At 35.3% G+C, this 16,309-nt stretch overlaps 3 protein-coding genes across 3 annotated transcripts; 2 read left to right on the top strand and 1 right to left on the bottom strand.

Annotated features, from left to right (window-relative positions):
• The first annotated feature begins 3,293 nt into the window (after window positions 1–3,293).
• On the top strand, window positions 3,294–6,850 carry LOC141611425 (phosphatidyl-N-methylethanolamine N-methyltransferase). Its single transcript, XM_074429955.1, has 2 exons — window positions 3,294–3,647; window positions 6,366–6,850. Exons 1-2 carry the CDS (start codon window positions 3,403–3,405, stop codon window positions 6,613–6,615), a joined length of 495 nt encoding a protein of 164 aa, XP_074286056.1. The 5' UTR covers window positions 3,294–3,402; the 3' UTR covers window positions 6,616–6,850.
• A 319-nt stretch (window positions 6,851–7,169) lies between these two features.
• Window positions 7,170–9,909, bottom strand: LOC141611424 (G2/mitotic-specific cyclin S13-7-like). The gene is made up of 4 exons (XM_074429954.1): window positions 9,669–9,909; window positions 8,714–8,910; window positions 7,911–8,624; window positions 7,170–7,800 (listed from the first exon to the last, which is right to left on the bottom strand). The coding sequence occupies exons 1-4, from the start codon at window positions 9,700–9,702 to the stop codon at window positions 7,303–7,305; spliced, it is 1,443 nt and encodes a 480-aa protein (XP_074286055.1). The 5' UTR covers window positions 9,703–9,909; the 3' UTR covers window positions 7,170–7,302.
• A 707-nt stretch (window positions 9,910–10,616) lies between these two features.
• On the top strand, window positions 10,617–11,622 carry LOC141613125 (uncharacterized). Its single transcript, XM_074431862.1, has 2 exons — window positions 10,617–10,808; window positions 10,999–11,622. The coding sequence occupies exons 1-2, from the start codon at window positions 10,617–10,619 to the stop codon at window positions 11,620–11,622; spliced, it is 816 nt and encodes a 271-aa protein (XP_074287963.1).
• Window positions 11,623–16,309: the final 4,687 nt, after the last annotated feature.

Raw genomic sequence — 16,309 nt, forward strand, 5'->3', positions numbered from 1 at the left:
TTGACAATAATGAATTATTCAGTATACTGTTTACAATAAATCATAATCTCAAATGTCAATTTAAACAAAAAATTAAATAAACTTTTAGAAATTTATAATTACAGATATAAGAATTGATTATAAATAAGGTTTAGTTACTTACTTACTTGTCATTACTTATATTAATTATTAATAAAATTTTCAAATAACCAAATTAATATACTTCGTAGTAAATACACAATTAACAAAACTAATAAACAGTTCATGACATACCCATTTATTGACTAAAGATGGATTATTTACTTTCTTTTTTCAATAGGCATATAGACCACCAAAAGGCAAAAACGAGTAGACGAAAGATTGGATCCAAACTAAAAACAAGAAAAAAAATTATATTCTAAAAACCCTTAAAACAAATAATATTAACCCATAAAACAAAAAATCTTGACACAACTATATAGCTCTTTCATTTTTTGCATGTGCTTGATTGTTGTACAACAAACTTTCTTATAACAAAGAAAAACGAATGAGGTAGATTTCAAGATTATAAAAAGCGAAAGGTAGGACGATGCATATGATCATTATTAATTTTATCACGTAAAGTTGGTAAATGAGAGTGAGAGGGTGAGGACTGAGGTAGAGAGTAGAGAGTTGAGACGGTGAGATTATGAGTGTTTTTTACCTTATTTATATGTACGGTTAAATATAAGGGCCATCAACTTTAGGCCTAACCTTTGATTGTTAATGGTCCATTGTTTAAATAATGTATTGTGTTCACTTATAGGTATCTCGGCCTATTAAACGAGTCGGGTCAAAATATAGGCTGAGTCGAATACGAATCGGGTCATGCGGGTTACGGGTTAGTTTAAGGCCAGAATATGGGTCAAATAATAGTGTGCACCGTCTTTTTCCTACTATTTTTTAAAACAAAAAAAAATTATTTCAAAAATTAAAACATATTTAACCTTAATACATAAATATTAATATTTTAATAAAATTCTTGATTTATCTTTGACCTAACGGCTCGACCCTATTCAGGTCAGATTTCGACTTAAATTAACAGGTTATTTCGGATTTGGGTCGCGGGTCGAGGTTTTTCGGGTCTCGACCCTGGGAAAAAATGAATCGACCAAGGCCGAGTCAGAATTTGACAGGTCTATCCAGTTAATTAACCTTAATTTAGTTATTAAAATGTACTCTCCGTTCCCGAATTCCCGTCATTTGTTTACCTTTGGTTTGACACAGAGACAAAGAAAAAAGGATGAGATCATTATTAGATGACAAGTGAATGATAATGAGTTTAAAGATCAAATGGCCCATCAAAAATATCCTCAATATATAATCATGTTTTTTTATAAATTTTTTTGTAGTAATCATCTTTAAATTACATACCCGTGCAATTTGCACGGGTTTAAAACTAGTTAATTTTAAACCACACAAAACCTTCCCAAAAAGGAAATAGGGAAGAAAATCCGACTATCATGAAAACGAAAGAGGGAGAAAATAAGCGAATAAGAGGGAGTACAAATTATGTTTTTAGCCAACGATTTATACTAATTAATTAGTGACAAAATGATCTATACTAATTTAGTTTATAGTAATTTTATCTAACACTTATTGGCTTAGAAATTGGAAAAAGGCATAGAGATTGGATAAGGATCACTAAGTGCTACGTGGCTGATTCAAGAGTAAAACTTACTACAATTTAAGTATATACGATAAGAGGGATTAAGGGAAAATAAGTTTACTAAATTTACAATTTAAGTATATATAGTAGGATATATATAAGAGGGAACATAAATTTACTAAATGCGTAATTGCGTATTGAAGTTTAATCCAACTTAATATGCAAATGATAAAAAGTGAATGCCATATTGCCACGACAAGAAATTTGGCTATTAGATGAAATGTAGATAGAATTGAGTGAGAGTCTATACATGATGACCTATTAATCTGTCGATTTTTAAGTCCATTATAGAAAGCTTTGATTTTAGTGGTTTTGCCAAACATGTATGGAGTAATAGATAATGACTCTATTCCCATAATTAGTTTCACCTTTATTTAAAATTCCTTTAGTAATATGTTTATCTCTAACATATAAACCACTTGAATGTGGACTAAGGATCCTCTGTTTTATATAATGTCATATCTTCTGTTTTATGCTATTCTCACCTTGACACATCAACATAAGAAGTAAATAAATATACTTTAGCAAATATATGTTTTTATGTGCATGTGTCAAAAGGAGAGAGCATGAGACATGAGACGGGACACATAAATGGAATAGAGGATCCTTATTGATTGAATGTGAGTGAGGATCCTTTGTATCTAACGTTCATGAAATACTTTGTGTTTTATATAGACTTAAAATTTTATTTGACTTACAATAAGATTTATTAATCTTACGATATCACGACAAAGGAAGTGCGTTTCTTTTAGGTAATACGAGTTTTATAAGATTGAGTTAAGTCATTTCTGTGTTTACGTATTTCAGTTTAATCAGGACAAGCCATTTTTGGTACCGAACTACGAGTCAGAATATTTGGTGGTGTGGTTACATGTTAGATCATTCAAGTTTGACTCGAATAATTATAATCATGTTTATTGACTTCTATATGTAGGTCCTAGACCCAGGCCTTAGATCGAGTCATTTCGTTACATTGATGAGCTTATGTGTGTAACTTAGAGCAAGCCTTAGATCGAGTCATTTTGAAGCCGGTATGGTTTCACCGTGCATAAAGTAGGTTTGACTTAAAATCTAGTCACCAAAGTTTGAGCCAACCGTGTTAGCATTAATTTGAATTTAGGTTCATTTTGGGGTATTTGTACTATGCGTCTCATTAGGATTGTCGCCCAGTATCATGAACTTAAATCCGGTTATATAGATGGTCAATGTTGACCCATTTTATATTTTGTTTCATTATAAAGTTTTGTTCTTTAACTTGTTTAGTCATTTAGTTTGTTTTCATCTCGACAATATCATTCATTCACACTCATATTCTTATAGCAGTGTCTGGTTAAAGTTTATGGACTGAATTAAAATGAATTCAATCAATTATAATATTTGCTTGTAGCTTTTAGAATGAAACCACACTATTAGAATCCATTCCAACGTTTTTAACCAAACGACTCCTTACCGTTCTACCGTCCTACACAATGACAAGTTGACAACCTTGGGCTAAAAGAGTAAAAGCGAGTAAAAGCCCAATTAAACTTGGGCTGATGGCCTCAAAATCAGGTAAAAACTGAGTATGGCCCAAGACTATCATTGAAGCACACAAGCTACATTTCTTTACTGCAAAAATTACCAACAATCAATTGAACAAAAAAAAAAGTTTACATCTTACCATTTTCCAAGATTTGCAAAAACCTCACTCAAACTGTCAAAACACAACACAAATTGCATCAAAAACTTGAATAAAAATGGGAATATTAGCAGGTTTAGGAGTAATAGTGCCATTTCCATTTTACTATTACCTATGGAATAACCCACAAAAATGGGTTGATCTTTGTGGTAAAGGAAATGACCCTTCTAAATTCATGGCTTTTGTCTCCCATTTTCTTAAACTTATTCAATTTATTTCTCTTTTCTCTGTTTCTTCTTTTTCTTGGCCTCCTCCTTTCTACTTTTGGCCCCTTTTTATTCTTGGCCAATTCCTCAACTTCAGGTTTGATATTGTTTTATTTATTTAATTCTTTTAATTATAGTTGTTGTTATTGTTTGTGGAATTTCATGATTGCCCATGTTTTTTTTTGTTGTGGGTCTTGTTAGTTAGAGTGGCGGAGCTAGGATTTACCGTTAGGAGGAATGTCTAATGACACAAGGCTAGGCACACCACATTAACTAAATATATTAAATTTTCAATTGTTTAGGGGGCGACCGGCCTCTGCTAGCCTTCCTTGATCCACCACTAGGTTTCAAATGATACTAAGTGCAATGTGATGCTCAAATATGATTTCTTAAAGTATCAAGTGGGCTCAGGAGCAAGTGCAATGAACTCGAATAGACGAATGGCAGATAACCCGGAACAATGCCTCCAAAGTGAGCTAATGGAATAGAAAATAAAGTAGAATATGTTTTAATTTGTTTCATTGGTAGAACACTTTATTAGGCTAATAGAAGTAACACTGAAAAGAGCTGAGATTATAGTGGAAGAAGGTATATACCGATATTCTGGTATTATTTTTATGAAGGGAGAGGGAGATGGTGTCATAAAACATATGTCATGTACTCATGTAGTGCTTATCTACTTGATGAAGATGTTTGGCGATGGTCGATGAATTGATGGACTATGTAAGCTTAAGAAACTGGAAATGGATAGTGATGTATACTTAACAATTGGCATTTTGCAGTGTCATTTGTTGGGTACTTTGGAGTTGGTTTTGTATTATAAAAATGCTGTTGGTTGTGTTTGTGTCACTGCAAATATAATATAGCTTGCTTTCACTGATGAGTGAAGAAGTGGAAATCATTTTTGTGTTTTCATTCTGCTTTTTAGACAAAGTTTGCAGATTTTTAATGTTGGCGAAATCTAATCTTGTTTTATTGCATCATCATACCTACGTATTACTCCATATAGTAATTGTTCATAGAAGGTAATTGGATTGAGCTTTAAGCTGAGTTGGACCGTGGTGGCCGGTAGATGCTCATGTCTTCATCATGTTATAGAACATGGATTTAGGATTAAGAAATGGCGACTAGTGCATAATATTTGCAGAATTGCAGGAATCCTAAGGATGAGTAAAATGCTTCAGTTTAGCAGATATATCCGAGCATAATTAGAAATCATCCTAGATTTTGGAGTTTCGAGGCTTTTTTAATTTATCTTCTGTATACTTTAGTTATAAGGGAAAACAGTTGTTGGTACCCGTATAACACTTTTTGATACATCTTTGCATCAATTAGATGATCGTTGTTCAATGCTTTAGATTTGAATAGCATTGACATCCCAACTTTGGTCCTTACTGTAGTTTTTTCATCCAGTTAGGCAATCCTTGTGTTGATGGTATCTTAATTAAATGGAGAGCGACATGGCGTAGTAGTGGTTTGTCGCCAAATAAGTGCACGCATCCATATTTATAGAGGTGGCATGCAGACTTTAGAGATTTTCTACTACTGAAGTTTGAGAATATTGTGGAAGCAATAATTGAACAACTTTGGAAAATTGAGGATGCCTGTGTTGGAATGACCATATTAAGGAAATTGCGTCGAGAGTTGATTGAATTACTGCTACTTTACAATATGTGTATAAATAAGTGCAACCGGCTTAGTGATCCATTTTGCTTTATTCCATCATAATCCAGAACAAAAAAAAAATTAGTCTTTGGCTCCATTAATAACAGAAACAGTCTATAGCTCCGTTATCAATAGGTTGAGTCTTATGTCAAATATTCTTCAGGAATTCTGCTGTACCTGTCTTTGATCTTTTGAGAGGATATAGTAGCTATCGGACTTCAGTCCTCCATCATTGATTGATTCATCACTTTCATTTTTATTTATTTAATTGTTTACTGAAAGAAAACTTTTGCTTGCTTTTATGATTAGTGATTTCGGATTAATGACAACTCTTGTTTTGTTTAATTTAGATGCTTTTGTATTTCAGTTACATGTTGTTCCCTGCAAATAAGATACTTGTGTCGATTACAAATGTGCAACCACTAAATGAACTTTCAAATTACAACTGTTTTGATCTTCCATTTGCATTTGAACTTATGTGTTGAGCTCGGAAAAGAGGCTCTTAATTTTGGTCTGCCTTCTACTTTTTAAGATCGTGATTCTCCATTTGCATTTAAGATCGTGATTCTCCATTCATTTAGAAGGTCTTAAACTCCAGAAGTCTTTTTTAAGTCTTAACCAATTTACAAGAATAGTTGACTACGTCTTTTGCCTCCATATAGGAATGATATGCTTTAATGGTTTGAGGGCCTGGTTTTTCTGTTCTATTTGATCTTTTCACTTGTATTTGGTTTCTCTTATCGACGCTGCTAATCAGCTCCTTAGGGGTTTGCATCCAGCATTAATTATTAAAAAAAAAAAAAAACAGTATATAAAGATCATTTTTCTGTCTGTATGCATGCAATGTAGTTTTCAACCTGCTACTGACAAAATGGAGGATAAAAGACAATTGTCACACACTGAATTTTATTTAACTGAATCTGTTTATTTTTTTCATTTCGTCTAAGGTCAACAAATATGTTTACTCCCCTTTTGTTTTTCACTTTTTCTTTTCTATATGTTCGCATTTTGAGGTATGCGTTCACCCATAGACGGTTCTAAAGGATGATTCATGTCAGCCGACCTCAAATCATTTTGGATTAAAGCTCTGATGTTGTTGTTGTTGTTGTTGTTGGTGTCTAAGGTCAACAAATGATGTTTTTGATCACAGGGTGTATCAGTTGCTTGGTGAATCTGGCACTTACTACGGTGTACGTTTCGGAAAGAGCATTCCCTGGGTGACAGAATTTCCATTTGGATATGTCAAAGATCCTCAGTATGTTGGAAGCATCATGAGTCTCCTGGCTTGTCTTTCGTGGGTGCCTTTCCAGTATATTCTTCTTTGGTGTCTCGGCTATTTCTTCATGATACATGTCGAATCAAACGAAGATCCTTCGACTCGTGCCAAACCTCTCAGCTGAGCTTCCAAGCTAAGCAACGACAAGAAACAGTTTTTAGCACTTTGATTGATGCCTGTTGTCCAAGCGCCAAAGCTTTCATCATTGTTCATTTGTTCCTGTGCTAACTTTTTAGCACTTTGATTGATGCCTGTTGTTCATTTGTTCCTGTGCTAAATCTTTTCGCTTGTAGAATCAGAAAAATATAAGGCTGTTTCGTCTCTTTAAGATTTCATGATGTTGCTGTTCAGCTTTGAATATTTTTCTTTCTTTTTTGGGGGGTTGGGGTTTGTTGAGGCTTGATACAAGATTTCGGTCATTGAGGCAGCATGTGAGACAAAGACTCCTCTTGGATTCGTGTCCGGAGCAATGATGCTCGATTTAGTTACATATATCCTTACCCAAATTCATATCACAACCGCACGCTATGCCCTGAATGACACTGGCTGACTGCATCTCTCTCCCTTCCGCCACCCCCGCATCCCTATATTTTAGCATTCAGAATATTCTTCGACATGAACAGTGGTTACATATATTTTACTTGTCAGAAGGGTTCGTAAGGCTGTCGAAAAAAAAGAAACACAAAATGAAGCAGATGCTACTAAATCTCTATATATCAATCAAATACTTGAATGATGATACAATGTCAACTGAAACTACTATCTCCATTGAACTGAGAATAATGTCAATGAAGTCTTGACTACTAGACTACTAGAGTAGTAATCTACACATTTGATCAATAACGGCTTTGGCAGGAGGCCAAACCGCAACTGATCCCGCTTCTAGTTTAGAGTAGTTTTTAAGACCCTGCACGAGACTGGCCTTGAAACTGGCCAGTGATGTGGAGCCGTCGTGTGAAAGAATGCCAAGAAATTTAGACATTTCATCAAGAAGGGCTTTGGCAGGAGGCCGAAGGGCAACTGATCCCGCTTCTGGTTTTGAGTACTTCTTGAAAACCGCCTTGAGCCTTTGATCTGGACCCAAGTTACCCATTGTGTGAAAGATCACCAACCATGCAGCACAGTCCCCTACTTGGTCTTTTGAGTAGCCTGTGTAATGCTTTAGTGTTTCAGTCCAGGAAGGAGTGGTGCTCAGGGTGAGTCGGGCAGCATACACGCTGGAAGCGGCTAAAAGCGATGGAGGGTAATTGATTGCAGTGCGATAATTCATAATCCCAAGTTCTGCGAAGAAATACACCATCTTCTCCATCTGTTTTATCCAACACAGTAAAAAAAACAAAGCAATCAGCAACAGCTCTCAATACAAACTCTCTTAATAAGATTACGAAAAAGCGCACATCTATCTACACAAGAATGTACCTCAGAGTCGTCAGAAACGGAAGCTTTCACATATCTACTGAGAAACATGTAAGGTGTAGGAACTGTCAAATACCACTCCAAATTCCCGAGTATTACTTTCTCCATCGCTAACACTTGCTCTCTTACATAAGCATTGTCTGATATCTGAACAAAATCATTAACCTCAGGTGCCCAAATTTCTTCATACTTGCAAGCAATAAGCATTGCCGCAATCCCCACCAACTGAAGCTCTTTCCTAGGTACCGCCTTCATGGACAGGAAGCGATCGATGATGTTTACAGTAAGATACAGAGTTTCCTGCCTAAGTTCAAACTTGCTGTGAACTTCAGTCAACCAGTCTACCAGGATTGACCTCATTTTCTCACTGATATCAGGCTGTGTACACATGTAATCACGAATCCGACTTTCGTCCTCAGCTAGTTTGTAAAACTTATAGATATCCTCCACATACTCCACTACTGCCAACTCATCTTCTTTGCTACCCTCATCAATATTCACCACTAATTCCTCAGGTTTTCTAGCCAATCCACAGGCTTCCTTGCTTCGAGCCGTGAGAACAGAAGTTAAACTGGCTGGTTTCTGCTCTACTTTCTCATGTACTACAGAAGGGGCTTTTTCGGTCTTCTTCGTCTTTTCTGGCACTTTCTGAGGAACTGCAGCTGGTTTTCTTACAGCAGCTACATTCTGAACATTCACCAATTGCTCTCCTTGTTTCTGCACACATCATATGACCACACAATTAAATTTTGCTAATTCTTGCATTTTCTTGGTTGAAATTGAAACTAAGTTAATTAATGATGTACCTTGTTTTTATCAGCATTAGCCTCAGCATTGGCAAGCAGCTGAGCACAGAAACTCCGGGTGAGAGGGCGATTAATCGCCTGCAGCTTCACAGGCCCGTTACAGACTCCACCTCCTCCTCTAACTGTCACTACATTCCCTATATCTCCTAGAGCTGTTCTTCGTCTTTCTCCTTGTCCTTTCTTCTGCTGAACTCCGCCTAAATTTACGCCACAGTTTCCCAACTTTTCGATTAAATTATTCCAAAACTTACAATAATGATTCAGAAAAACCAGATAAAATCTACCAAGAAATTTCAGTTGAACTTGGAACACCGCCTACATTTACGCGACAATTTCGCAACTTTTCGATTAAATTCTTCCAAAACATACAATAATGATTCAGAAAACCCAGATAAAATCTACCAAGAAAATTTCAGTTGAAATTGGAACACAATCTTCATTCATTACAAAAAAATTAGCACAAGATTAGAACTTTTCTGATTATTCACAAAGATAAAAAAACAAAGAAATCCCAAACAAATTACATAAAATCAAAGATCATAAACACTAAACAGATTCACAATTCAAAGATTTTAGAAAAATGAAACCGAGTAAAATTCTTGTATTTGTCAAGTTGACAAATTTCTCCTTAAATGTAAAAAATTAAAATCGAATAATCAACACCATCAAATTCATATTCACAAAAAGATAATCAGAATACAGTAGCGGAACCAAGATTTGTAGTTAGGGAGCGAAAATTTCCAGGATGGCAGTCTACAAACTAGATAAAATAAGGTACTAAACCCCTTAATTCCGCCACTGATCAAACCCGTCCACAGAAAAAGATTACTAAAATAATCTTCGACGAAATCGCAATAAACAAAGAATTGGTAGATGAAGTAATAAAATTACACAAGGAAAGAAACAAAGAGATTGAAGAATACGAAAGATGGAAAAAGGGTGCGCAAATATATACCTCTGGGTTGTTCCTGACAAACTCTGGCTGCCATGTTTGATAATAATTCTTCTCTCTCTAACTGTTGAGATGAAGTAAATTAATAGAAGGACTCTCTCTCTCTCTCTAACTGTTGAGATTAATTAAGTAAATTAATAGAGGAGTTATGGAAGAAGAAGGCGGCAATGTTGGATGCATATATATACATGGAAGAGGATGGTGGCCCAACGGTCGAATTTTTTTTGGTGCAATGTTTTGGATCGTTGGATGCGCTCCTTCAATCTTGACTTCTTAACGGTAAACTCCATATATCCTCTTTTCCCTTTTAGCCCTTTTTTTATATTTTTATTTTTATTATTATTATTTTAGTGTTACGAAATATCTTTAGATATTATATGGATGTCCATATATTTCCATATCTTTAGGAGATATTCTCTTACCATATTACGATGTACTCTTATACTATATATACTCCTTCCTATGAATGAAGCAATACATTCTTTCCGGTCTCTATATTCTCTCTATAACTCTCTATTATTCATAACACGTTATCAGCACGAGTCTCTAACCCTAATCTAATTTTACTCATCCGACGGCAGGGCAGGTATTAGGTAATGATTTCATTACACAATCTAAAATCTAAACAAACAATACTTTGATTTGCGTGTCACATGTTTGCCTTATTCCTCTGTTAAGTCAACCAAAAATCTACATATGTAATAACCACGTGTAGTCATTCTTTTACACATGTTTGCACGTTACCCATTCACTGCATCTAATTTGTTATTGTTTTTTTTTTTCTCAATCATTATTTTCAATTGTAATTTTTATTTTCGTATATGTCTGATTATAATTGTGTTCTAATTTATCTTATTTTCTTAATAGTTTAAACATGTCGAATTTGACCAAACTTGATTTTGCGGCCTTGGATATTTAAAGTAATTATTCGAATGGGTGTTAGATCTTGAGATGCATCTTAAGTCTTATGCCCTTGGTGATGCTATTAAAGTGGGCAATACAGCATCCGAACAAAATAAGGCACAGGCCATGATTTTGCTCCGTCGTCACCTCCATGAGGGCCTCAAATATGAATATTTGACAGTGAAAGATCCTTTGATCTTATGGCAAAATCTGAAAGAAAGGTATGACCATCTTAAAACAGTAATTCTTCCTAAAGCAAAATTTGACTGGATTCACCTAAGGTTACAGGATTTCAAATCCGTTATTGAGTATAACTCGACCATGCACAATCGCTTCACGCTTAACTTTGTGTGGAGAAAAGATATCTGATGCGGATATGTTGGAAAAAACATATCAGACCTTTCATAGTTCACAATTGCTCCTGTCGCAGCAATATCGTCAGAGAGGTTTTAAAAAATACTCTGAACTAGTTTCATGCTTATTGGTGGCTGAACAAAATAGCGAAATCCTGTTAAAAAACTATCAGTCCCGTCCTACTGGTACCGATCCATTGCCAGCAGTAAATGCCACAGTTTCTGGTCCATTCCCTGAAGTGAATGCGACAAGGTATGATAATAATCATAAATATTCGAGTCCCACAAGAAGTGGTGGCCGTGGACGAGGGCGAGGAAATTATCAAGGTGGTCGAGGCGGAAAATTTAAAAAGTCATATTCTCACCAAAAGGATGGTCCATATGAGAAAAATGAAAAAGGCCTTGAAAATTTATGTCACCGTTGTGGTAGTATAGGTCATTGGGGTCGTACCTGTCGTACGCCTAAACATCTTGTGGATCTCTACCAGCAGTCTCAAAAAAATAACAAAGGGAAGAATATAGAAGCGAATTTTACTGATAAGCATGACAATTTTGAGACAAATTATGCCGATGGTGATAATTATCTATCTCCCAAATCTGGTGAATATTTGGATTTGGACGACTCAGATTTCTTAAATTATGACACTAGTGGAGAAATTGGCCCTGTGATTGGAGATGAAAGTGTCCAAAGATTGGACTAAATTTTATTCGTATTAATGATCAAGTTATTTATTTTCATTCAATTTAGCTACTAGTCGTATTTTGTTTTCGGATATTATTAAGTATGAGTGTTAAGTTTATTTAATGGATATTACCAATAATTTTTATTTATAATAATTGAATATCGAATTTAGTTACAATCTCACTAAAGAATAGCAACAGAGGTGTGAAAAACTCTTATAGCATCATGTGAGAATGTTTTTCTCGGTTTCTAAGTTTTTTTTAATGTAGTTCAATTCCTTTTATGAATAAGTTGTTTGCACTTTGCACCATCGTTGTATCCCTTCCGCTTTAATTTATAATAGTCTTGGCTTGGCTGTCCCCAACTCCCCATTCCCTTGTCTCTGCAAGAATGATTATCTGAGTTTCCAAGTAAGTGACGCACACCCACGCAAAGTGCATACTTTTCCTTATTTTACGGCTTCCGTATTTGGGTTTTTCCTTATTATATACGGCTACCCTTTTTCCTTATTTTATCCCTTTCTGACTTATTGTATGTTTTTCTATATAAAATATTACGTACATACACCAAACAATTGTTACTTATTACACGTGTTAATATTGATAATATTTGCGTCTTGACGATCTAATTACACGTTTATGTTTATTTTTTTTATCCATGTATCTTATGTAATTTATTTTATAACGATTATGAGAGCTACATCTGAAGATGTATGTCTCGTGAACGATAAGAGTATTGTGCAGTTGAATTTCATGCACTAGTAAACCTGAAGTTTACAGATAAAATAACTTTATTGTTTGGCATGACCGATGTAGCCATCCCGGCTCATTAATGATGCGAAAAATCATTGAAAATTAATTTGGTCATTTATTGAAGAACCAGAATGAAGATTCTTCAAACTAGTGATTTTTCATGTGTTACTTGTTGAGAAGGCAAGTTAATTATTAGACCATCACTTACAAAGATGGGAATGAATCCCTTACATTTGTGAAAAGGATACAAGGTATATATCCGCAGTGGACCATTTAGATATTTTATGGTTTTAATTGATGAATCAACTAAATGGTCACATATTTCTTTGTTGATAACTCGCAACCTGGAGTTTGCGAGAATACAAGGTCTAAATTACCTATTTAAGCATGGGGCATATAATTTTACATAAGGTAGCATTATTTTGCATCAGGCCAACGAGTTATTTACTACATGAGATTTATTTACAGTCATTTTGACGAGTCAATCTTCCCAACATTAGGGGGAGAAAATAAACAACTGGTGAAAGAGATAAGTTGGAATGAATTATCATTATCTCAGTTAGATGCCTTCACTGATCTAAAAGGCGTGATAAAATCCCATATACTAGTTGTAAATGCTCCAGCAAAATTTAATGTCCCTGAAGGACTTTTACTTGCAAATGAGTCTAAGGCACGCATGAAGCGTGGTAGACCAATTGGTTCCAAAGAAAAACAATCCTCGAATACAAAAAGGAGCAAAAGTTTATGATGGCAATATTGAGGATAAGATAGCTTTTGAAAAGCCCCTAGAAAAGCTTGGAGACATGACTAATGATATTAATCTAAAAGAGATTCAAAATGCTGAAAATAATGATTGTGAAGAGATCTCGATAAATTATGTCATGTCAAGACAAATATGGAACCGAAATAAAATCGACGTCGATAAGTGGTGTTTTAGTATTTAATGTAGCGCTTGATATCATGCATGAAAGAAAAATGAGGATCATGAACCAAAGTCTGTTGATCAGTGCAGACATAAAATTTGATTGACCAAAAATGAAAAGATGCTATTGAAGCAGAATTTAAATCATTCCTAAACAGGAAGTGTTTAGGCAAGTAATTAATACGCACACGTAGTGGAGTAAAGCCTCTGAGCTAAAAATGGGTATTTGTGCGGAAAAATAAATAAAATGGTGAAATAGTCAGATATAATGCTCATTTAGTTGCACAATTATACCCGATATATTATTTCTATTAATCTTTTAACAGGGTATAGTTCTTGTCCCACCCAAAGGCATTGGAATTTACATTTGTATTTTCAAGGTACGTATAATATGGGTTTATATTATTTTATTAAATGCGAACATAGTTAGCTGGTTTTGCGGATGCGAGTTATTGACAATTCACGGAGTTGATCCAATCGTGAATGGTTATTCACCATGCGATCTACCTCAAAGAAATAAATCACCAACTATTTTACGTGAAGACAATACAGCTTGCATTGCTCAGCTTAAAGCAGGATTAATCAAGGACATTTTACCAAGGCACTTCCAAGCAAAAACATTTCAGAAGCTAATCAATCTACTTCGGTTACGTCGTCTCAAGGATGTCAAGCAATGTTTTGATGAGGGGGAGTAAACACGCGTTGCACTCTTTTTCCCTTAGCCATGGTTTTGTCCCACAGGGTTTTCCAGGCAAGGTTTTTAACGAGGCAACACCTAGTGCGTATTACGGAGATTATTGTACTCTTTTTCCTTTATTAGATTTTTGTCCCATAGGGTTTTTCTAGTAGAGGTTTTAATGAGGCATTTTCTCCGATGATGGACATCCAAGGGGGAGTGTTACGAAATATCTTTAGATATTATATGGATGTCCATATATTTCCATATCTTTAGGAGATATTCTCTTACCATATTACGATGTACTCTTATACTATATATACTCCTTCCTATGAATGAAGCAATACATTCTTTCCGGTCTCTATATTCTCTCTATAACTCTCTATTATTCATAACATTTAGGAATATTTTAGGAATATATCGGATAAAAATAGACCCGATTATATGAAATGAAATTTTCCTCTAGAATTTCCTTAAAAGATTATGATATGAATTAGTTTAGGAAATCCGTTTTTACTAAGTCCTAAACACCGAAATAATAATAATAATAATAATAATAATAATAATAATAATAATAATAATAATAATAATAATAAACGGGAGGACTTACCGTAGTGTGCTGGGGTATCGTCTGGGTGTTCCGTTATTCTCGGTATCTAGGCCCTGTCCTGCTTGCTCTCGGGTTTTTGTTGGGGATGTTTTTGGGGACCACGCTGTTTCTTGTACTGGTACTGTGGGCGTTAAACATCGGCATAAACTTGTCCGGGACACTCTCTTCGACATCTGCTATAGATCTGGTATTTCTGCGGGGAAGGAGGTTGATATCGGTTTGGTTGATGGGCATGGTGGCTCTCTTCGTCCTGCGGATTTATTGCTTTATTCTTGGGACAGGGGGCGTGATGTGTGCGTCGACCTGACAGGTTCTTCACCTTTGACTCAGACTGGGTTGGCAGATTTTGTGCCGGGCCGGGTTGTCGGCCTTCTTTGCTCAAATGAAAGTGTGCTAAGTATGGGGATTTGTGCGCGGTAGCGGGTTATGGTTTCCTACCTTTCTCTTTCTCTTCACTCGGGAGTTGAGTTCGGATCTTTGTTGCCTTGCTCAAGCGGATCCGAAAATTTCGGTTTCTCGGGATCTCCGGGGCTCGGGTAGCCGCTTACATTTTTACTCGTATTAGCTTTACTATTGCTAAGGGTGTGGGAGCCCAGATTGTCTCTCGGCTCCCCACCAATTTCATGTAAACCTTTTATTTTTATTATAATGAAAGCTGCGCGCATAATAATAATAATAAAAAAAAAAATAATAATAATAATAAATTGTTTTTTTTTGTTTGATGAGGAATTGTGATTCAGGAACACGATTAAAAAATTATAAACTAATTACTTGAATTAATGATTGTGTACGACCGTAGTTCAATAAATAGCAACCATTTCAGGTTAAATATTGATCACTTTAAAAAGTGGCCATTTTATAGTAATAAAAAGTTATCATTTTCAAGATTTTTTTGGATAAAATAGGGTTACTTACCAAATTAATTAGACATTTAGGGTCGGTTTCAAACTATTTGTGGCCAACGGGTCCACGTCATCGCTTTTATTTATTTTCTCCAGTTTTTAGTTAAAACCACTAAGGTCCCTGGCGGCTTGTAACTTTACTAGGTAGCTACTGTAAGTTAAAGTCGCTAAGGTCCCTAACGACTTCACAAAATGACATTTTTCCAAACATGATGTAAGCAACTAAGAATGCTACTTTTTGACATTAACATGCAAAAACGCTATGTTTTCTAGCGGCTTTCAAAGCCAACAAAAAAATATTGTAGTAGGTACTACAAAATGGTAGGGATACACGCAGCTAGGAACCTCAACGACTTTACCTAAAAATTGGAGAAAAAAATAAAAGCGATGACGTGGACCCATTGACCACAAATTGTTTGAAACCGACCATAAGTGTCTAAGTAATTTGGTAAACACAAATTCTCATTATAGACGGACACCACCGTCTATACGTATAGACGGATACCATTTTCTCTCACAAAATACTCATTTGTCATAAAGTGGGAAGCACATGGGGGTGCCCCACCTTGTCCCCCTACCCATTTTATTAGAGATCTTTATCCGTCTATTCGCCCCACCCGTCTATACCAAGACCTATTATTTGGTAAATAACCCTATTCATAAAAAAAAAATCATTTTTCAACCTAAAATTGTTACTTTTTACCGTAAAGTGGTCACTTTTTACCTGATCGTGCCATATGACAGTCTTACATTATAATTTGAGTAAACTAATACTATACGTTATGGTTGATCCGTCGAAGATTCGAGCCGTGGTCGATTGGGAAAGTCCAAAGAATGTGAACGA

The sequence above is a fragment of the Silene latifolia genome, chromosome 11 (genome assembly GCF_048544455.1).
Source record: "Silene latifolia isolate original U9 population chromosome 11, ASM4854445v1, whole genome shotgun sequence".
NCBI lineage: Eukaryota > Viridiplantae > Streptophyta > Magnoliopsida > Caryophyllales > Caryophyllaceae > Silene > Silene latifolia.